Raw genomic sequence first — 24405 nt, 5'->3', positions numbered from 1 at the left:
ACATGTAACAGATTCTCAAAAAATGCCAGTTTCCTTCTTTTCCATGTTCATTATTGAGGCAAGAAGAGAAACGCACCAAGGAAAAGAAAGAAGCAGACTGAGTATCAAAAGGGTGCCAGAGAGAAACTCTTGAAAATTCCTCCCTGAAAAGCAGGGTCAATCAAAAGAATGTTAAGAAAACACTTTTCTCTGTTTTTTCCCATTTTTTCTTCATGACCATGTTGTCTTAGTCTCAGGACTCAAAACTCATATAGTACTACTAAATTTTTAATGCTATATTATGACCTTATATTGTATTAAAGATAAAATAGGTCTTAGAAGGTGGTCTGAGAACCAATCTTCCATTCAATTCAACAAATATTAATCGAATGTCTCTTATGGGTAAGATGTATCTTAGGTGATTGATAAGAGGTGGAGGACAATACAAAGATGAGTAAGAAAGATCCTTTCCTTCAAGGAGTTAGTAGTTTTAAGTTTTCTGATTTCAGAGAATCGTACAGCATTCATCTCTGGGAAACCCAGTTAGTTCATAAATTAGGGACTTTCACATGTTCTTTATTATCATGGATAGCATGTTGGGGCATAAGAAAGAGATGCTATAAAAAAAACTTATGGGTTTTAAGATTCTACTTTTACTATTAGTCAAATTTTCATTAATTGTTGAATTTTTAATGCAAAAAAATTACCTGCCAAAATTTCGGTGTTTCGTGCAGCTATTGTTTTAACTTTTATTATTCCTGATTCAGCAGCCTGCAAGAATAAAAATAATTAGAACATAAAACTTACTATTAACATGAATTATCTAGGGAAAAGAAATCATATATGATAAAATATCAAGCACAGAGTCAGTCACTATTATTTTTTTATTTTCCAAACTTCAGATACTAAAGCCTAGTAGTGAAACACACATTAAATGGAATAAAATGTGATTAATTTGATTATTCACATGTAAACTCTGCACTACAGCATGTTGCCTTTCTATGCCTTAAAATGCACCTGGAGGGCTTCCCTGGTGGTGCAGTGGTTGGGAGTCTGCCTGCCGATGCAGGGGACACGGGTTCGTGCCCCGGTCCGGGAAGATCCCACATGCCATGGAGCGGCTGGGCCCATGAGCCATGGCCGCTGAGCCTGCGCGTCCGGAGCCTGTGCTCCGCAACGGGAGAGGCCACAACAGTGAGAGGCCTGCGTACCGCAAAAAAAAAAAAAAAAGCACCTGGAATCCCTAGTCTCTCACATTTAACTCTTCAGAAAATAAAAAATAATAAACAAAAACAAAGCCTAATGAAAAAAATTAGGTTTCTCTTTCCCATTTCACACTTCCCTCTCAACCATAAAAAAAATTTGCAAAACACTGCAAAATCAAGTAAAACTGCTTTGAATTAGGAGAATGAATAACTAAGAACTCTGTCACTACTTTTAGATTGCGTTTTTTTAAACACCATTCAGTTTTCATAAGGTGTCTCAATCACTTCAACATAAGTATGTTGAGCTGGCAGTACTTGAAAGTCATATGGCATTTTACACTATGCCACAGAACTGTGGTGTTCAATATGGGAGTCATTTGGCTACATGTAGCTACTAAGCACTTTATATGTGGCTAGCCTGAATTGAGTTGTGTTCTAAGTATAAAAAATACATGAGATTTTGAAGACTTAGTATGAAAAAAAGAATGTAAACTATCCCTTAAATATTTACATTGATTAAATGTTGAAATGATAATATATACTGGATTATATATGTACTGGTTTGAATATACTGGGTTAAATATGATATATTATTAAAATTAAATGTTTCTTTTTACTTTTTTAATGCAATTTAAAATTACATATATGGATTGCATATTCAGCCCACATTATACTTCTACTGGACACTGTTGACATAAAATATTGATATATAACATCCATTACAGAAACTCAGGACATTTTTACTATCAAGAAATATGCCTATTTTATACTTATACTGATCTCCATACCTCCAAAAATAATAAATACTCATATATGTTCAAGTTTTCCTATTAATTTGCTTGCTACTTGTTCATTGATTTTTATCTCCTACTGTTTACTAAGGGACAAGTGGTAGCAGGCTCTAAAGGTTTAAAAATAATTATGGAAGAACCCAGTGTCCTTTGGGTTATTAGGTTGAGGACCAGTGGATTAATGCATAAAACAAATAACACACTGTAGGCTATACGATGTATAGTAGACCTTTGTCATTTTGCTGGCTTCCAAGAACCTGAAGCCCTTGTCTGTGATCGGAGAACTCAACTTTATGAGTTTTGATGCAAGACAGAGCCTATCTTCCACTATTCAAAATTTAAAATGCCAGATACTTGTTTTCCCACATACCCTGGCAGCCTCCGATTATCCAAACAGGCACACCCACCAGGAATTATGAATACGGAGGCTAGTGGCACAGAAAAGCAGAGACAAGATGGAATTCTGTCTGACAACAGCCACAGTGGAGCCAGCATCTAGTTTCCAGCAGAACCAGTGGTGGCATGGGGTGGCCAGCACAACCAGCAGTGCAATCTAAGGCACCCAGTCACTGTTCAGCAGAGACAACAGTAATGGTCTCACTGGCAATGAGTTTTGCTGTGGTTCTTAGCTGTTCAGCCTCCCTTCGTTCCTGTAATTTCTAAGGCTCACTCCATCCAGCCTTCTACCAATTCTGTGAGACCCTCAATGTTTTATCAGTAAACTTAATTTCTGCTTAAATCAGCCCGGGTCAGCTTTCATTGCTCACAGCTAAGAAGCCTAACGGATATACTACAACTCACTTCTACAACTTTAAGAGATGGAAATGTCCCATATTAAATGAACATAGCTACTAGCAGGAAAATATAGTCAAAATAGATTACTCCAGGGAAAAATTATTGAGTTTCTGATTATCTGGGGGCAGTGCATGTTAGAAACACCAGGAGCTTTAAAAAAAGAAAAAAGCTTGATGCCCAGGTTGCAACCCATTTCAATTAAATCAGAATGACTGCCAGTGGGAGTCAAGCACTGGTATTTTTAAAAATCTTCAGGTGATTCCAATATGCAGCAAAATTTAAGAGGCTACTGTAATAACATAAGCAAAAGATGATGCTGGATAGGCCTGAGGTGATAGTGACTGAGATGGTAAAGGAGTGGTCAGATTCTGGATACACTATGAAGATGTACAAACCACAACAAATTTACTACTATAAAAGTTCAGTAACACCGAAATTATTATGTATACTTTGTTATGCTCATACACCATCTCAAACTCTCTTAGGTAATTTTCTTACTGAGCCAACTGAAATTAATCTGTGGTCACTGAGCTTTCTTCCATCATCATTTTCAAATGTTCAAACTCTCCCCCTCCTTACTAAGGCCCTATGTACCCTGCATATGCTCAATTCAGTATTTCATTCTATTTCAGGATCAACAGAGACTGATCAAACTAAACCATCATAAATCCCAATGTAATCTGTCCTAACTTCCTGAATTCTAGTCAGTTTCCAAAATCAGCAGTGTAGCATAGTGGATGCTAGATGCAGGTAAAGGATTTCAAATTTGCCAGACACTATTTTGATTTCCTCAGATAAATAAGAATTGACCCAGGTATGAATCATAAACAAGTTATGAAAAATATATATTTAACAAATATTTTTATATGTACACACAATAAGGAAAATAATGAGTGCTTTTTCCTTAAGTAGTTCCAAAGTAACAAGTGTTTTAAAAGATATATAACCAGTATTTTCATTAAAAGACTCAAGAAATCACCAAAAGGACTATTTGTTACCTCAGATATAATTAGAACTATCTCACAGCTCCTAATTTTTTACATCCAACTTTCTATTGTCAAACTTTGAAACTGAACGATCTTATTCTCATAGGTACCCTGTGTTACTGGAAAGTTCCACTATCAATGTTTATTGACAACAGTTGTATATCACCGTCCCCCTAGTCACTGCAGTGCTACTTCATACCTCAGCCTAGCCTACATCTTTAAGTGTCCTGTATAAATGCAAGTATTTAGCCCAGATTTCCTTCTATTTATCAGAGACTGTCTGTGTGAAGAAGAGTCTTTAACTTCTTGCTTTAAAAGCAACCCCTACTCTGATTAGATACTTATATATCCATAGGGGAACTACTCAATTTTTTTAATATAAATTTTATTTGTTTTATTTTTGGCTGTGTTGGGTCTTCGTTCCTGTGCACAGGCTTTTCTCTGGTTGTGGCGAGCAGGGGTTAGTTACTCTTTGTTGCGGTGCACACGCTTCTCATTGCGGTGGCTTCTCTTGTTGCAGAGAATAGACTCTAGGCATGCAGGTTTCAGTAGTTGTGGCATGCGGGCTCAGTAGTTGTGGCTCGTGGGCTCTAGAGCACAAGCTCAGTAGTTGTGGTGCATGGGCTTAGTTGCTCCGCGGTATGTGGGATCTTCCCAGACCAGGGCTTGAACCCGTGTCCCCTGCATTGGCAGGCGGATTCTTAACCACTGCGCCACCAGAGAAGCCCCTCAATTGTAAATATAGTTATTTTTTTCCTGAATTGGCCCTTATGGAAAAAAAAAAGTGTCAGTTCTGTAGACTTGAATAGGGATGATATAAGTTACAGTGGGTAACCTAAAATCTCTATTCCTGAGGGCAATCTATGAGTTGGGAAACAAAACCAAAAGTATTAAATATACTGCAGCATTTAATATTTGTTAACCTTAAAATTAATGTCTCTCAAGAAATATTTTTTTTCTCTTTCTCAAAATTCTTTGCTTACCCAAATAGACACACCCACCAGGAACTCTGAATATGGAAGCTAGCAGTATAGAAAAGCAGAGACAAGAGAGAATGCTGCCTCCTCTTTCAAGAGCACACAGAATATTCTTGGCCTCACTTCTCAATAAACTATTCCTGGGCAATCTCAATCCTATGGTTTCAATTACTTTCTAAAGGCTGAAGAATCCTAAATTATATTCCTGTCCCTTAACTGTCTCCTAAACTATAGGATTTATTAACCTATATATTTTAAAGGCACCTTAAATTCCAAATATTCAAAACGGATGCTATTATCTCTCACACACACCCCCAACTTCCACCTCAGCCCCAGAAAAACCTATTTCTTCTTCCTATAATCTTTATTTTTCCGAACAGCAGCAGCACCCATCCAGTCACTGACCAGACACCTGGGGCTTCTCCCTCATCCCACAAATGTAATCACCCACAAAGGCTATGTAGCGAACATCTCTTATACTCTTTTTTCTTCTCAAATGCCACTTCTACACCTTAGTTCAAACTTCTCATTATCAACCTAAACTAAGAGATTTCTCTACTTCAAATCTTGTCCTCCACCCATTCACTGTCTCAAGTCTTCAACGGTCCCCCCAGAACCCACCTCTACTAGTGTTTCTCAAAACTGAGTAGTGTAAGGACATCTTTTAAAAGTTAAAAAAAAAAAAACTCATGGACCTATCCAGTCAGTGACAAATTTAAGTATTTATAAATAAAATTAGGAATAAACTCCTTATTTTTATAGCTCTTAAATTATAAAGCCAACACATTCACAATAAAGTGAACACTAAGGTAATGTGACAAATAAAGCTTTGCTGAAATTAAAACACTGCTAACAACATGAAGATAGTGCAGGTTTTTCTGATTTTGGCACTCCTGTAGTACCATGAGCAGTGACAGAAATAATTTTTTCCACCACCTTCTTTCTATGGCAAGTATCAAAAAGCCCTTCCATCTTTGTGGGCTGTCTATGGTTTGTACCTATGGTTGATCCCATTCCTCCTATGACATGTCTGTTTCTCTACTCTAGCTGTAAGCCCCATGAGGATAAGAAATATATTTCATTCATCTCCCCATATTACTAATGCCTATCACAGTGCCTAGCATACAGGGGCTATGTAATGAACATTTCTAAATAAACAAATGAAAAGTTCTAAACAGAGGGAGGGACTTTACTCCCCACTCACTGAAAAATAAAAATATGGTGGAAATTTGATCCAGAGATTGACAAAATGTCATCAGGACTGCAGTTTCATTTCTCTACCATTCTCTTGGTTCTGTCCTGTTCCCTGGGTAGGTTCATCCTCAGGCTGCTCCCAATCTTGGCAATAAAATTAGTTCCAGCCATTCTACACCTCACAACTTCATATGACACTATCCAGAAAGAGAGAAAAGGTCTCTTCCAGTAGCTCTTGAGGAAGAGAGAGGAAGCTTTCCCTTTCCAGGATCACTCACTGGCATTATGTGACTTGGGCAGAAATAGAGGTGCGGATAGGGAGGGTTAAATTAGATTAAACTAATCAAGGTATCCTGGAGCAAGGAATGAGATTAATTCACCTAAATTCAAAGGGTTGAAAATGAAGGACGAGTGCAGCCTACCACTGAAAGAAGTAAGAGGGAATGAATGCTAGGAAGGGAGTTAGCAAATGTCCACTACTAGAACCACATACAAATTTACAATAATAATAATACGCTTCTCTTCACCAAAGCTTCTATGTTGTATTTTAAAAAACAAAACAAAAACATATTTACTTTTTATAACATCTATGAGAGTAGAGCCTCAAAATTAAAACAAATTTACCAAAGTTCCAAATTAATTATTCACAGGATGTAGCATGAAACAAGAGCTAAAGAAGAAATGTGAAATTCAAGTTAATGGCAAGTTAAGGAGAATAATGTACTCAAAAGATACTAGGGAGGTATGAAGCTGCCTGTAGACTTACGATTTCAGATGTCAGGTAAAATCAAAAGACCTGAAGTCAAGTCCTCACTTGGGAATACCTAATAGATCTAGAACACTCCCTAGAGGACAATATCCTCATTAAACAATTACTACATTGAAACCAATAAACTTTTCTTCTGTTACATGTAATTAGCCTAAAATCCCAAAGCTCTGAAAAATATATACCTATATGGCATCCTATTCAAAACCTCTGGACTAAAAAATAGAAACAAAACAAAGAGAAACCTCTGGCTTGGGGGCTTCCCTGGTGGCGCAGTGGTTGAGAGTCCACCTTACGATGCAGGGGACGCGGGTTCACGCCCTGGTCGGGGAGGATCCCACATGCCGCAGAGCGGTTGGGCCCGTGAGCCATGGCCACTGAGCCTGTGCGTCCGGAGCCTGTGCTCCGCAACGGGCGAGGCCACAACAGTCAGAAGCCCGCGTACCGCAAAAACAACAAAAAAAACCCTCTGGCTTCTAGGAAACAAATTTCCTTTAAGATACATATCAAATGAAAGACTGAAGTGCCGATTACATGTGGATAGCTAAAGATATATATGTGGTACCCCTACATATATGGTATCCCTTTTTTTCCTTCTTTAAAAATTTAATCTCCTACAAGTATCTAATTAGCACCTCTCAGAAATACAAATGCTTTGAACTATGATGCACAGAAGGACAAACAAAGATGCAAAACTGACCCTTAAGGAGAAATTTAGAAAAGAAATACCATAGCAGAAGGTAAAACATAAGAGTTATAAGGGTGCTCGCTTCGGCAGCACATACACCAAAATTGGAACGATACAGAGAAGATTAGCATGGCCCCTGCACAAGGGTGACACGCAAATTCGTGAAGCGTTCCGTATATTTAAAGATGTTAAAAAAAAGAGTTATAAGGAAATAACTTATAAAGTAAGCTTAAATGAAAGTTAAGAAAGCAGAGGAAAACATATTAGCTTGAAAAGTCTGGGCAGGAGCTGCAACTGTTCTTGCCCCAGCACCAGCTAGTACATGGCACACAGCCGGTGTTCAAAAATTATCTCAGGAGCAAATGAATGAATATATGAATGAGTGAATTAGGGAAGAAATGAGGACATTATCTGTAAAGTTGGTTCATTCAGGCAACAAATAAATAAGCAACATGGGTTAAATTAAAGGTAGAATTTTAGCTATAAAAAAAATGGAAGGAGGTGATTCCAGGACAGCAAAAGGAACCTCAAAAGCCACAGCATGGAAGAGGGAAGGAGTATTTGGAAATGGGCATATCTGGCATATGAAGAGAATATGGGCATATTTGGAGAATGAATAGCAGGCAATAGAGTTTGGCTGAATTATAAACACATTTGAGGAAAAACTGAGGGTGATGAAAGGTTGGGAAGATCAATAAGGTCTGAAATGCTATGCTGAGGAGTTCCTAAGTACAGAGTAGCCACTGAGAGTTTCTGACCTGTTCAGGTACATTATTCCGGTGGTAACATACAGAGTGGTCTTTTGTGCCATTAATGCACATCAAAGCTCAGTCATAAGATTGAAACCTGGAGCTAGAATAATAGCTAAGAAAATAGAAAAGAGGTGAGATATGTTAGAAATTACAGAGCTGGAAGGAACATCTGACAATGAATACAACGTAAAGAGAGTTGAGGGAGAGAAGACAGCCACATATAACTAAGGTAAGCAACAGTGATAAATACCATTAACAGAACAAGTGAAATGTGGGGACAGGACAAGTTTTAGAAAAGTAAGTTCAATTACCAGAAGTTCTATCTGAAGTATGTGAAAGATACTCTGGTAGATGTGTTTAACAGACAGCTGGAAATACAGGTCTAAGCTCAGTAAAGAGAGCAGCGTTAATGAAGTAGACTTAGAAGTCATCAGCACTGTAGTAAGGCCAGAAGCAATGGGAGTAGATGAGAGTGCAAAGGAGATGAGCACAGATAAAGAAGAGGTCTCAAGACAGAACTTGGGATACACCTATATGTAAAGAAAACGAGAAGGAATACTGAAAGAGGAAGGAGAAATAGGAAAGTAGAATGTTACAAAAGTCAAAATGAGAATGACGAATAGCAACAAATAGCCATGTTGCAATAGAGTCAATGGATGCAACATTCCTAACCTAGTGGAAAGACAGTATTTTACGCAACTCTTGAGTTAACTTCAAGAAGATAAAGGCAGGTTCTCATTGATTTTTATATTTCCTGCCATGATTTACACTTAAGAAACTAACTTCTATTAAATGATAAGAGTAATAGCAAAACCTTCTATTTTCTACATGGTTAAAAATAAGCTACACTTCTATAAAAGAAAAAAGGAGGAAAATATTTTCATTTCTGGAGACTGTCTTCCTTTTTGGTTTATTAGCCTGAAACAATGTCTTTTCTTTCTTCTATGTCACCAAAGCACAATGCTAAGAAGATAATACATTCTTTTTTGACTAAACTATGTTTTCATTGTCCTTTGCTCTCTATTCATTTTCATGAAAGTAAAAATACAATGGTCAAAATCTTAGTAAAAAAATAAGCTATGTATGCTTTACACTTTAACAATAAATTTCAGTGGCTATGGTACTAACTTTCATAAATATATAAAACACGCTAGAGACTAATCAAAAGCTTTTTAAAAAGCTCTCATTGTAAAATGCTCTTAGAATACTGCAATAAGCTTGTAAAATTTTCCTAGATGTTCTAGTGAAAATGTTACTGCTTATATTACTCTTGAAGTTAACATCTAAAATATTTATCAGAAGAAGATGAATTTAATAGACCCTAGGAATCTAATGTACCTTTTCTGGAATAAAGTCAACAGCAGCATAAAAAAAAAGAGTAGAGTCAAAATCTAAGATCACTAGCATGTCTACATAACTATGTAAAATTGCATTATACAGGAAAGTAAGTCTTGACCAAAATAATTTATAACTCCTTACCACACTTGTCATACTGCTCTGACTAGTGCTGACAAGTTTTTTGAATAAATTGTGAAAACTTATTTCAGTGTATAAAACATGGATTTATTATTTATGCTGAGGGAAAGAACACAACTGGCTGTATCATGAGCAAATTTCTCTGACCAACGTCAACAGGAAGAAAACTATAGTACGTTATAGGATACTAAACAAAAACAGCTCCTAATTAAGCATGTATACATGATCCAGCCCTCATTCTTCACTGTCATAAGGTCCTGAAAATGAGATCTTCACCCTAGCAGAAGAGCCAGCTGACTTGGGCCTCAGTCCCCAAATAGCTGGTTGAAGGGAAAATCCTGTCATGGTAAGTAGAGGGCATCTCTCTCACCAAGGGTCCCCGCTCAGCCAGCTAATGCATAAAAACAACAGACACTGAGGAACTCTACCACAGGAACCTTTGCTTTTATAGGCAAAAATCCCTGCCAACCAAAACTTAAATGTATAAGAAGAAACAAAGTACATACCTGGGAAGACTACTTGTGCTTTATTATATACACCCTTACTGATTCCACTTCATTTAAAAAGAGAGAGAAAAAAACCCATCCTCAATCCTAATTCTGACCACCTCAAGTCAAATGATGTTCATTCCCTTTCCTCTTCTGTCACCCACTCCCTGGACTTCATCATCCTCTAGTGCAGCACCACTTGGCAATGTGAAATCCAATATCTCCACTTTTGTCCCTTTTGTCCTTATCCTTCTAGCTCTCTCACTCCCCAATACCACTGTTCTTGGATTAAAGTGTTCCAATTCAATTAAATTGCTGCTAGTCCCTTAACCTTTCCATCTTGCAATCAATCAAAGTTGTCTTGGATTGCCTTCTTTGGGAATCCAACCTAGATCTCATGATCCATCATCATTTCAACCACCTTTCCTGTGAAGACTCTTAAGTGTTCCAAGTCAATTTCTCCTTCACTTCTACAAAGTGATCCACTGCTCCCCTCAAACTTCCTATCACTATTTTCACCACAAACTACTCCTAGCAACAAGCTTGTTTCCTATCTTACCAAGAAAACAGAGGCCATAGGTCAAACTGTCCACAAATTCCTATCCCTCCATTATGCCCCTCGTTCAAATTTATTACATTCAAATCCATTTTTTTTCTTTTACCCTTCTTCTGTCAGAAGATAATGTGTCCCTTCTCAGATTGAAAGCCAGTTCATACACTTAAGCCCCTGAAACTCCAGCTTTCTCAAGGACCTTGCTCTAGCCAAGTATTCCCTTTCTCTCCCATATCCCTAACCTTAGTCACCCCAGCTGCCTCTTTCCCTTTAATGCTGTTATTTCCCAAAGTTCCTCCTGATATTCTCGTTCTATACACTCTTCCTGGGCCATTTTATCTACTCCTGTGGTTTCTACTAACATGTATAACTGACATGCCTAAATCTAAAATTCTAGATTTCCCTCTTAAGTACCAAACCATCATTTTCAAACACCTACTGATCATTTCCACTTGGATGTCACACATAAACCTTAAACTTAATATTCATGACTACTCATTTTCTCCAAAAACATTTTTTCCTCTTAGTGATTTACCCAGTTTCCCAAGCCAGAAACCTGGGAGGTATCACAGATTTCGCTTTCTACATTATAAAAAGGTCACTGTGCCCTGGTAATTTTACCTGCTAAATCTCTCTAATCCATACTCTCTCTTTCACCCATGTCTACCACAATGCAAGCCACTTTCTGTCTACCCCTACTGCTACCTCAGTGCAGACAATCATCTCTATAAAATTTGCTCTCTATGCCTCAATCTCAATCCCCTCTAATTCTTCCCTTCAGTACTGTTACTGTAATGTTCCTGAATATAAATTTGATATTACTCCCTCTCTTAAAAAGCCTTAATGGCTTCCAATCACCTTCAGCATGAAATTTCTTTTACGTGGAATACAAACATGTGCTATTTCCTCTGCCTAGAATGACCCCCTTCTTCTCTTGGCTGGCTTCTACTCATCCTATAAAGACTCAGCTCAGGAATTACAAACTCGCTCTGACCACACTTCTAGGCTCAATTAGATCCCCCTCATCTGTTTCCACAGAGTAGTGCCTGCAAACAGAAATGCCCAAAAAGGTTTTATTCGTTAAATACATAAAACCTCAGAGTTTCCTGCCTCTGCAGGCCACTGAATATCAATTACACCAAAGTGATTTTACAAAGTTTTAAAGTAATTTTTAAGACAATGAAAAAAACTTTTCATACAAATATTCCAGAACAAATTAGCTAGTATGCCTACACTAAAAAAAAAAAGGCTTCCCTGGTGGCGCAGTGGTTGAGAATTCACCTGCCAATGAAGGTAACATGGGTTCGAGCCCTGGTCCAGAAAGATCCCACATGCCATGGAGCAACTAAGCCCATGTGCCACAACTACTGAGCCTGCACGCTACAGCCCACAAGCCACAACTACTGAGCCTGAGTGCCACAACTACTGAAGCCCACACGCCTAGACCCCGTGTTCCGCAACAAGAGAAGCCACCACAATGAAGCCCGTGCACCACAGTGAGGAGTAGCCTCCGCTCGCGGCAATTGGAGAAAGCCTGCACACAGCAACAAAGACCCAACGCAGCCAAAAATAAATAATAAAATAAATAAATTTATTAAAGAAAGAAAGAGAGAGAGAAAGAAAGAGAGATAGATAAAGAAAGAAAGAAAGAGAAAGAAAGTTATACTGCTGAAGCATGAAAATTCATATTTAAGGAAAATAAGGAGAAAAAAGAGGAAGGACTATTGCTGTTATTATTTAATTACTATATTATAAAATGACAAAATGATATTATAGCCACTATAAAAACAACTTAATATGCAAATTGTTTTGTAAATGAAAACAATTAAGTTGGAGAAAACTGTAGAAAATCCAAAGATAAGTAATAAATATCAGTAAGACATTATCCTTTATCAACACTCTTTTCTTCTGTTTTTGTAACAGATTTGAAATCTTAAAAAATCCAGCTTATTATTAATTAAGAAAAATATTAAAGCCAAGCACTATGGCCAAAAAGGTAGAAATTATTAAAACTTAAAGACTAAACATAGAATGTCTCACTTCATTCTACCTTGTTTATAAAGTAATGGAGAGGGACTTCCCTGGTGGCACAGTGGTTAAGAATCCGCCTGCCAATGCAGGGGACATGGGTTCAAGCCCTGGTCCGGGAAGATCCCACACGTCGCTGAGCAACTAAGCCCGTGCACCAAAACTACCGAGCCTGCGCTCTAGAGCCCATGAGTCACAACTACTGAAGCTCGCACGCATAGAGCCTGTGCTCCGCAACAAGAGAAGCCACTGCTTGCCGCAACTAGAGAAAGCCTTCACACAGCAAAGAAGACCCAACGCAGCTAAAAAAAAAAAAAAAAAAAAAGTAATGGGGAAGGAGACAACCATTCCAAAGCACATATGCAGTTAGCACTGTATTGTATTAAGTTCTTGAGTAGGCTTTTAAGTAGTTCAAAATGACTATTTTGCAGATAATGTTTGTGAAGATACTGGGAGAATGTTAACCAGCAAATCAGTATACAGATGGAAAAGCTTCTTATACATAGAAAGGCTTTGCCTTAGGGTCTACCAAGCATACCTCTCCCCTGACCCCCACCCTCCTAAAAAATAAATACTACTAAAAACTTACCAGTTCTTTTAAGAACAAAAGTCAAAATACAGCACTGCTATCAAATTACCAGGGAAAATTTAATTCAACCAAAATATTTCTTGAAAGTCAAGCCTCTCTCCTAAAAAAACATCACTATTAGGCTAATGACTTCATTCTTGTTTTACACTTGTGACACAGTCAAGGTTTTTTTTTCAATTCCTAAAGGACTGCCCTAAGCATATTAAAAGTGCCACTGGTTAAGAAGTCAAAGTTCTTATATCCAACAAATTCTTGTGGAGCCTGTACTATACACAAAATTATGTATCAGAGATAATCACACCAAAAGTTACTTTTGCCATAACCTAGAAGACTAGGTGCAATTACTAAATACCTCTTTAGCTAAGGTTCAAGTAAAAAAAGCTAATGAGCTTTATTGAAAGTTCCTAGATTAGAAAGGGACTGAGTTTTAGAACTTTGTAAATTAGCTGTTTGGAGCTCTGAATGCATTTTCCAATAGAAATAATGTAATAAATGGCAATTAAATCCGCAAGCCAGCCCACAAAAGCCTATGATACAGAGGAATCACAATTTTTATATGGATTATAAGAACTGGGAATAGCCGGTTCTATAAATTATTGTTAAAATTACAAAACAGGATTTGAAATTTTCTAATTTCCTTACAATTAGAACAGCCTATTTCTTTAAAATTATTTAAAATGGCCAAATTGTTTTTTTGTGTGTTTTTTGGCCAAATTCTGTAAAATACTTTTTATAACTTTGAACAGATCATATAGAGAAAATAATGAAAATCGATATCACAACAAACTACTGACTGAAATAAAACTTATAATAGTCATCTTTCCAAAAGTGGCACATCTGGTTTCCATCATTGGGTAGGTAATATTTTCTTACTTTATTAAAAAAAATACTAGATGGAGTTTGTTGAAGAATGATGAGACCAAAGCACTTACAGAAAGGTTACGGTTCCTTAGAAGTCTAAAATTCAAACTTTATTGGGTAAGTTCTAATTATGAAATTGCAGGTACTCCAAACTACATTAAATAGGAAGAAATATAAAATAATTGCTTTTACAAAAATGTCACTGAAATATCTTATTTCAGAAACGTGAAAAGAAATTGAGTAGCATCTTTAAAAAGTTTAAGAGAAATAAAATGGCATCTTAAGATAAAAAGCCAATAGAGACTAAATGTTAATAATTTCAATTCAGGAACTATTTGGAGAATTTAATTTGTATATATTATTAACTTGAGCCTGTTTAATAATACGCTTTTTCCCTCTTAAGACTTTCTCATCATAATGTAATAAACCCACTATTTAACCCTCTTTTACATCAGAAAGAAAACTGAAGCTCAAAGAGGTTAAGTAAGATGTCTTTCTGTTTTGCTAGCACTTAAATTCAGGTGTATTCTATTTGACTCTAAGCCCAAACTTCTCAGTACAGTATTGCTCATAACAAGGCTTAAATGATTCCTGTGGCTCTTCACTGTTTGTCCTAAGTCAGGTGTCTCTAGATAATTGAATACTTCATGAGATTGGTAAGAGTTAAGCTGCATGACCCATGACAAAGAAGGAAAGCTACTTCCAATTGAGCGATATATACTATAAACGCAAAGGGGCACAGACTGTACAACAACTATGATTATTAGTTTTTAGAAGCAACGAACATAAGTTTCTGAATCCTGCCGTGACCAATTTAGTGTTTGAAAACGGCCAGAAAAGGGGAGGGTACCATACACCTAGCTGAATTCGCTGAATCGGCTCAAGCCGCGAACTTCGTTCCTAAATCTGGTGGACAGGACGGCAGAGAAAATGAAAGCGCCTCACACTCGCCAAAGCAAACTATAAAAACGCTTGTGGAAAAAACCACCGGTTCGTACATGTGGAAAGGTGGAGGGCCAAAGGGGAATCAGACAGGGCTGGAGGATGCAAGTGAAGGACGGGGTCTAACAGGACCGGCTATGCTCACCGTGCCTTCTCCCGAAGTCGCCCGAAGCTTACCTCCTTGACAGGTGGGAATTTCTTCTTGCATTCCAGGGACAGGGCCCGCAAGTCGCTCTGCATATTCTCCAGCAGCTTCTTAACCGCCTCGGGGCTGTTGGTGCCAGACATGATCCACCAAGCTCCGTGCCAATTTCTGAGCGGCGCAAACGAACTCCGGCACCTGTCAGCTCCGTGGGGCGACAGGCAGCTCCTTCCAGGAGCCTCCGGCCCTTGGGCTGTCCGCCTCTAGGGCTCCGCGGGGGCTCGGCCCAGCCTGGGCAGCGAGCCCGAGCGCCCCCGACAGCCTCCTCGCAACTCCCCCGGCTCTTATCCGAGGGGCCCCCGCAGTCGCCCCGCCCCGCTAGCCTCCGCCGGCTCTGGCAGAGGAGCCCACAAGGTGGGCAAGTCCCTCCCGCTGACGCAGGCTGGGCCACACCGGTTGTCACCAGCCAAGCTGGTGAGAAGCTTCAGCGCTGTCTCCCCAGACCTCCCAGACTCCCCGACGCCATTAGCCGAGTCGCCCACAATTCCGAGCGCGGCCGGGACACGTCAGCTGCACTTCCGGGCACCGCGGCCACCGCCTCCGCCGCGGCCAACCCGGGCGGCGAGCCTCAGGCAAGGCGTGGCCAGGGGCGTGGTCACGCTCCGGGCAGGCCCGGATCAGGCCCGGGGCGCTTCCCGGGGTCCCCGCTCCCGGCCTCCGAGCCGGCTTGAGGCGCAGTTTGCCTCGAGATTCGCTTCCTTTTAGGTGACAGGTGTCTGAATAGAGCCCCTGCTACTCGTTGTTGTACCTCTTTGCGTATGTTTGTGTTAAATTGTATTTCGGTGTAAACAGTTTGCTTCCTTTCGGATTAATCTTCATTTGTCTTGTCCCTCTTCATTTCTGCCTCTTCGAATCTCGGGGCTAGTGGCCCCAAATCAACGCTTACCTTCTGTTAATTTTTTCCCCCTGAGGACCTAAATTGCAATTCCTCCACAAAGTTGTACAAAGCATGCTGGTGTACTTACTGCGGAGCCGTCACTTATTTTCCTAATCTGTAAAATGGAACATTAAACTGCCCTCTATTCCAAACCCTCCGCTGGTTTTCCATTTTGCCCAAAGTAAAAGCCAGAATTCCTCTTTTCACCTACCTGGCGCTCTGCGATCTGTCTCACCTCCTTTACTGCGTGTCTGTCTCCTCGCTAAAATGAAAGTTTCAGAAGCGTTGGGTTGTTTTGTTTTGTTTTGTTTTTTTCTGTTTTGTTCCCTGCTGTATCTCCAGTGTTTAGAACAGTGGCGCAAAGTAGGTGATCGATTAATATTTGTTGAATGAATGGATACCCTACTAAAAACAGCATTTTGATGCTCAAATAAGGAACCCATATAAAAGCCTTCATTAGGTCTGAAGTGCCAAACACATGGGAGGCAAAGATAAACAGAAACGTCATCTGTGCTTCTACGAAGATCCAGGTCACTATACTTTTGTCCGAAACATTTTGCAGCTAATGAGTAGGAAGCAAAGAAAGGTAGAGGGAAAGCCTGAACCAGGGTAAAGGTAGGAGATGAAGAAATGAACACCTTCAGACAACTGAGCTAATGACACCTTTACAGGACAGAAGACAGGGACCTATGAGATTTTCAGTGGGCGGCAGTGTTGGTTGGAAAATAAGAAGGCCTTGCACCACAAGTAATTTGTAAACTAAGCAATTTTTCTTTTTTTTCCTCTGAGACAAAGCAAAGCACGGGTGAATAAAGGTGGCAGATGAGGTAAAAGTAGGGAGGTCCTAGAACAGTAGCTTGGATCATTTGTGCCTATCACACAACTTCTGGGAAATTTGACAGCTGTATTAGAAGATGTGAATTTAGCTAAAAAATAAAAACTTTGGCAGAATTTTCACAAAGGCAGCCACATACAATATGCAAAGGAATGGGCACAGCTGTATTCTACTAAAGCTTTATTTCCAAAGTAAAAAGAAAAAAAAACTTTGGCAGAATACAGGAATATGTGGCAGATGTTATTCTTGAGGTCCCAGGGAGCTTTTTAAAAATGAGCCTCTAATAACTGGCCTAGTAATCTATGACAAGTGTCCCCAACTCCCCAGGCCATGGACCGATACTGGTCCACAGCCTGTTAGGAACCTGGCCGCACGGCAGGAGGTGAGCGGCCAGCGAGCAAAGCTTCATCTGCCACTCCCCATCGCTCCCCATTGCTCACATTACCACCTGAACCATTCCCCCACCCCATCCGTGGAAAAACTGTCTTCTACGAAACCAGTCCCTGGTGCCGAAAAGTTTGGGGACCGCTGCTCTAGGATTGAGATCCCATCTAGTGCCTTTTCCTATGTAGCCAATTTTTCTATTGAAATTTATTTGTTTTTTTAATAAATTTATTTATTTTATTTATTTATTTTTGGCTGCTATGGGTCTTCGTTGCTGTGCGTGGGCTTTCTCCAATTGTGGCGAGCGGGGGCTACTCGTGGTTGCAGTGCACAGGCTTCTCATTGCAGTGGCTTCTCTTGTCGCGGAGCACAGGCTCTAGGCACTCGGACTTCAGTAGTTGTGGCACGTGGGCTCAGTAGTTGTGGCTTGCAGGCTCAGCAGTTGTGGTGCATGGGCTTAGTTGCTCCGTGGCATGTGGGATCTTCCCGGACCAGGGCTCAAACCCGTGTCCCCTGCATTGCAGGTGGATTCTTAACCACTGCGCCACCAGGGAAGCCCTATTTGTTTTCATTATTAGTAACTTTGGCATGATTTACTCATAATCAATCTTCCTAGAGTCTTTTACATCTCTATTATATATAGTTGAGGGAATGCAGTTGGAATTCATTAATTAAAAGTGACACAAAATGATTTGAAACGCCAAAATTTTCTTAATGTGTAACAATTACCTATATCTAGTATTCTGTAAATTTCTTTAAAAAAATAAAAACAAATAGTTTTCCACTTACATATGCCCAGAGAGGCTGTATTGCCCCAGGAACAATGCATGACTTTATTCCAAAACCAAGCAAGTTAGCAAAGGTAAAAACAATTTTTGGTTTCACAAGTTAAGAAATCAGATAAACTCAGGAGTTAGCATTCTGAAAACAGAATCATTTCTCTTTTAGTACCCAAAACAAATTTTTCAAATATGTATTATTGTTTTCAGGTATATCAGGAAGTACTTTTAAAATTGTAGCACACCTATAAATGTTGGTATGAGTGTAATGTGCCTACAGAATCTGTCTTCATTGAAAATCACACTAATAAATGCCTGATAAATCTAACCTTTTATTACCATAAGTAATGCTTTTACAGCATTATCAAATAGTAGCTAAGCCTCAGGCTCTCAAGTCAAAAAGCCCTCCATTTGAATCTCTGCCCTGTTAGTTACTATCTGGGTGACTCCAGCAAATTATTTAACCTCTCAAATTTTCAGTTTCCACTTCTTTATTTATTTTTAATTTTTAAATTTTATTTTATTTATTTTTTTATACAGAAGATTCTTATTAGTCATCAATTTTATACACATCAGTGTATACATGTCAATCCCAATTGCCCAGTTCATCACACCACATCCCCACCCCGCTGCGGCTTTGCCCCCTTGGTGTCCATATGTTTGTTCTCTACATCTGTGTCTCAACTTCTGTGCTGCAAACCGGTTCATCTGTACCATTTTTCTAGGTTCCACATATATGCGTTAATATATGATATTTGTTTTTCTGACTTACTTCACACTGTATGACAGTCTCTAGATCCATCCACGTCTCAACAAATGACCCAATATCGTTCCTTTTTATGGCTGAGTAATATTCCATTGTATATATGTACCACATCTTCTTTATCCATTCGTCTGTCGATGGGCATTTAGGTAGCTTCCATGACCTGGCTAATGTAAACAGTGCTGCAATGAACATTGGGGTGCCTTCTACTTCTTTAAAAGAAGAAAATACAAGTGCCATCTCATGAGGTAGTTCTAATATCTAAATGAGATATTGCAGGTAAAGCACAATACCTAGCACACATTAAGTGTTGAGTAAATGTTTTAAATAGAAAAAGGTAACTTTTGAGGTCATTACTCATGCTAAGTCTTTTATTAACTTCTAAATAGACTTAATTATCAACAAGTTTTAACTTTCTAGTTGAAAATTAGGAAACCCATCTTTTTCTGAGCCTTTGTTATGAATCTTTTAGAAAGTTAATCTAACAATGAGCATGTATTCATGTGTAACAAGAAAACATCTAATATCATTCTGAAACATCTATCTCAGTTTAAGAATGACATACAAATATTACTCAATCTACCTTGCTAGTTGTTCAATCCCTGAGATTTCATCATCATTCATTTATTCTCCTCTTGGACTTTTCTCTCTTTCACCTACTCCATAAATATTAGTATTTCCCAGGACTCTGTTCCCAGCTCTCTTTTCTTAATTTATCCTCCCAAGTGATCTTATACACACCATGACTTCAATTCCTACCAATCCATTGATATCCCCTATATAACCTCCATTTTGACAAATACCAATAGAATGTCCAGATTAACAGAAATACCACAATAGGGATAACACTTGGATTTACATATCTAAGGGATACAGAAAGGAATATAGTTGTAATATCAGCCAAGATATGAAAGTGCAAGCTTCTAGACCTTCCAAATACTCAGACCTTCTGGAATATATAACATCAGACCTTCTGGAAACTTTACTTCCCCTTCAGTCCTAGCCTTATATACGTAAAGCTAAACCGGTCCTATACATAGCCTTCTGAAGAGACTGCCTCACCTAGGCAAGGTAACTCATCAATCTCAGAGTTATACAATGTACAGTGTGATAGCTAAGGTGCAGTACAGAGGATATTCAGACATGAACAAATCCTATATTCTCAGCTTCCCTAGGCTAACACAGCCTAGTCCAAGAGCATCCCTAAAGTTAGTGCTAGGGAAATAAAACAAGAAATTGTTATTCAGATATCTCTGAAATTCATGATATCAAGCCCTTATACACAAGATTATAACTCCAGAGCCCTTGTGTGAGATCCAGATATGAACATTCCACTGCCTACTGGACTTCTTTACCTGGAAGTTTCACCGGCACCTGCCACTCCTCCCCATAAAGGAGTCGGTCCTCTTCATACGTCACATTTCTCAATGAAAGGCATCACCATCCATCTGGTTGCCCAGACGAGGAAACTAGGAATCAGACTTGATTCTTCCTTCTCCCTCACTGACTACATCTAAGCTGAATCAAATTCTGTTCATTCATCCCTCTTCGTAATCCAATTCATCGATCATCCATCACCATCTCTCGCTGATTTAAAACAGATTCCAAAGTATAATCTCTACCTCTAGTCCATTTTCAACTTATTTCCACATTGGTCCCAGGGTCTTCTTTCTGAAATGAAAATGTGAATCCCTTTTATAATTATTGTTTTCAGATTGAACTCCAAACTCCTTTTCATGGTGTACTAGTTAGATTATTTTTAGATACCTCAGGCAGTAGGGGTTCAAAGAATAGTGCATGAGAGAGAAAGGAGTTTCAACCATAAAGCCAGGCCCCATGGGAATATAGGAAAAGCTTGGCTTCAAAGAGCCTAGAATGTAGTTTGAAAACTAGAAAAACCTTTGGTGTCCATACTGCTTGATTGATCTTAGCAGCAGATGCATTTTGCTTCCTTCTCCCTAGAATGCTCAAGTATTACCAAGACACAGCTACTCCATGTTTCTACTAATATTTCTCCTGCCTCTTCCAACCAGTTACCTCACTCCAATTCTACGCATCAGTGAGATTCTGTTTTCTTATGGCTTCTGCTTCCCCGTGTCTTTTGCTACCTCATGGTCTTTGCTGCTTTTCTTATTTCTCTGTGTCTGTTTAGCTTCTGTCTCACTACCCTACCAACTACATATGTTCTCTTTATGTGTCACATTCATATTTCTAAAGAGAAAGAATCTAAGTAGTTCTGCAAATCACATATATATGGTATATTCCTATTTTGCTGTGCCTTTTTCTGGACCACCTCATAGGTCCAGAAAGATTACAGATTAACTGTTTTTGGAGCAGGGGACACACCTGGTTCAAACAGCTGTGGTCAAGGGTGATGGATCTATGTGGTCAGGGGAAGGGTCTCATGTGGTACAGAACATGGGCATCTGTGCTGAAGAAAATGTATCAGAGATCTGTTAGTTGAATGAATTAATAAGAAATTTTATTTGCAAATGTGTTTGTAAGTGCTTTCTTATTCACTTTTTATCAATAATTATATTTTAATTATTGTTTATAATCTAAAGCATTTGGAGATTAAAACTATGTTAAACTCATAATTAATAGCTATTGTGAATTTAATTTTAGTTTTATTTTAGTCTCACTCTATTATTTTTCCTTTGTCATCATTAATTCTCTCTGAATTATTTTTCCTGAAATCAATTCATTTCCACAGTTTTCTTTTTCAAAGAATTTTACTTAGTCCAGAAATGGTCTTTAATGCCTCTTGGCACATACTGTCTGTGTACTTCTTAAAGAATATTCTCAAAGAATCCCTTAAGCTTTAATTTTCAGAATTAAAAATTATAACTTGCTGGCTGGTCTAAATTACATACTACCTGAAGAACACAGATGATTTCTTTACACAATAAGAAAATGATTATGAAAGACAAATTGTGAATAGAGAACCTATAACCTACTATTTCAAACATCATGTTTCTAAATGTAAACAATAAGTTGTTTATATATTACTTATGCTTACTTTCCAAAATGATTTTTTAAACATTTTATTTTCTGTCTTTATTGTAACCTCTTTACGAACATAAAATGATTCTTACATATGGCCCATCAGAATTTGGTCCCTGTTGTGTGGAATGGCAGTAACAATGAAGTAACAATGAAGGAGCAAGTTTTTTAACAAGATAGCCATCTTCACTGCAAAACTGCTCTTAGTTGGTCCTTCCCAAAATCATTGTATCCATCAGCTACCAGAGTGAAAATGGTGCAGAAGTAGTTCTGCTTTGAGAAAGAAGAAGGAACAGTCACCTCTGATAGATGTCCTCCACTCCTAGCAGTTCACTGAACGTTTTAACCAGCCGAGGCAGGAGTGGCAGTATATAGATTTGCCGGGTTGTTTCTATATTACAGAGATTGAAATGCTCCACTGCACCGTTTTCAGGGTCCAGTGGATTAGACTCTTTCATCCTGTGATGATGAATTCTCTAGAGACATTTAATATTAACAAGAAATCATTTTAGAGATATTTCTTCTAATAGTTGTTATTTCTATAGCATCTTAAAGCCTTGTCCTTTATTCTTTCTTTCAATCTTGTTCCTGAGGCCAAGACCACACTGTCTGGTTGACCCCAGCTCCTTTCAGTCAGTTCTCTCATTGCAGGGCTCACACTGGAAACCCATATGATGGGGGCTTCAGGCCAGCTTATCCTTCATAACCTTCATTCTGAGCTTGTTTCTCAAACCTGACTCTGTCCTTTGACCCCCGCCTTCCTGTCTATATTAAGCTGGGTTCCCTGGGCGCAGACCCTAAGGAGAGATTTGTGTGCAAGTAATTTATTAAGGACATGTTCCCAGAAGAAGCCAGTAGAGAGTAGGGGAAGCAGGGAAATGGAAGAGACCAATCAGGCAAAGCCCCAAGGAGGGCAGGGGAACGTTAGGGAAGCCTCTAGGCAAGGGATCTGTCTCATGTACATCAGCCACATCAGCCGTTGGCCAAAGGCTCTCCCAGGTCTTCTGGCTCTCCGTGTGTAGGAGGCAAAGAAACCAGAAGCCCAAGGGCAGCTCAAGACGCAAAAGCACACTGAAAGGGGAGTAGAGAAAACAGCACAGGCTGCACAGAAATGATGAAAGCGACAGATCTGGCAGAACGCTTCACTACACTGTCTTACTGGGCCACTGTCAGTCATTCCGTCCTCTAGATCAAACCATCCCTGAGACCCTCTTACCCCAGCCTCCACTGTTGGAGCAGTGCTCTCCCACCAGGCATATGCCAGCGCAGTGGTTCTCAATTAGGAGCGACTTTTCCCCTGCTCCCATCCACCCTGCCCTGGGACATTGGGCAATGTCTGGAGACATTTTAGATTGTCACAACTTGAGGAGGGGATACTAATTGCATCTGGTGGGTAGAGGCCAGAGCTGATGCCAAACATTTTACAATGCCCAGGGCAGGCCCCCCTAACAAAGAGTTATCCAGTCCAAAATGTCAGTGGTGCCAAGGTTGAGAAACCTTGCATCTAGCATCAGTTTCGGAAGTTAGATCACTGCTTTGTTCTCCAGTGTTTGAAAACCTGGCTTGTGACCTGCCTGGTACCCCGATTCTCTAGAATGATTCTCATGAATCCCCAGACTCCTTCTCAAACTGAGAGTCAGTCCCTGAGCCCCAGCCTCATGTCATGTCCACCTGCCTGCATGTCAGAATATTGCCTGCTTCTAGGTCCCTGTATCTAGGAGCTTTGTCTGACCACACGGGTGAACAAGCAGTTCCTCTAGCTGGAACTTCTTGAAGTCAGTTATCCTCCCTGAATATTAATATCATCTGTGTTTGTTAATCTGTTCTTGGGTATCAAATGCCACCTCCCTGTCTAGACTTCTTCCTATGGCCTCAGTTTCATTTATTCTCCTCTGGCCGATTCTTCCCACTTTTCACCGTACTGCTCTTTCATCAAATGGGCACACACAGTTTCACACTCCCATCCTTCCTGGTTAGCCCAGCCTCACTGTAGTTAATACATCTGTGTCCAGCTGCTTGACTAGACGCCCCAAAATGTATTTTAGAGTTAGAAGATGTGTCCCATAGAGAGCTAGGAGATCGCATTGGTTTAGCTTAATATTTCCTAACTGGGAAAATCAGGAAAGAGGTGTCCATGCAAAGCAGCATCTAGGCTAGGTTTGTCTTGTAAGTCCTCTAAGTCTGAAGAGAGAACAGTTCCCACTTCTAGAGCAACTGTGTGGGGATCTCTATAATAAATGCATTTACTTTTAGACCCACTAATTTTTTTTGCTTAGTTTAATATCAAATTAAAAAAAATCCCTCTTGAAATTTTTAAAGGACTCAGCAGCAATAAATTGGCTGTGTGGTCTAACACACTGCATGATATGCATATCCTGCCCCCAAAACAACAAAATAAATGGAAACAATGAAATTAATTTATGTTTTATGATGTGAATATAAACTGACGAGAGAATTAAATCTCTCAGGTCAGTAATAATAAGTCTAACTTG

The 24405-nt window shown here is 39.2% G+C and overlaps 1 protein-coding gene across 2 annotated transcripts in view; it reads right to left on the bottom strand.

Moving 5' to 3' along the window:
* The window catches only part of MON2 (MON2 homolog, regulator of endosome-to-Golgi trafficking), a 121851-nt gene extending 106127 nt beyond the window's left edge, over positions 1-15724 (bottom strand). For both annotated transcript variants that reach the window (XM_082665115.1, XM_082665116.1), the window contains exons 1-2: positions 15248-15724; positions 687-750 (exon numbers count right to left, since the gene is read on the bottom strand). In XM_082665115.1, the coding sequence (XP_082521241.1) occupies positions 687-750; positions 15248-15358 (175 nt within the window). In that variant the 5' untranslated portion in view covers positions 15359-15724. The remainder of the gene's footprint in view (positions 1-686; positions 751-15247) is intronic.
* Between the last annotated feature and the right edge of the window lie 8681 nt (positions 15725-24405).

This window comes from Grampus griseus (genome assembly GCF_964374135.1).
Source record: "Grampus griseus genome assembly, chromosome: 11".
Classification (NCBI taxonomy): Eukaryota; Metazoa; Chordata; class Mammalia; order Artiodactyla; family Delphinidae; genus Grampus; species Grampus griseus.
Note: the sequence above shows the minus strand (reverse complement) of the source record. Positions and strands in the feature narration are given on the sequence as shown.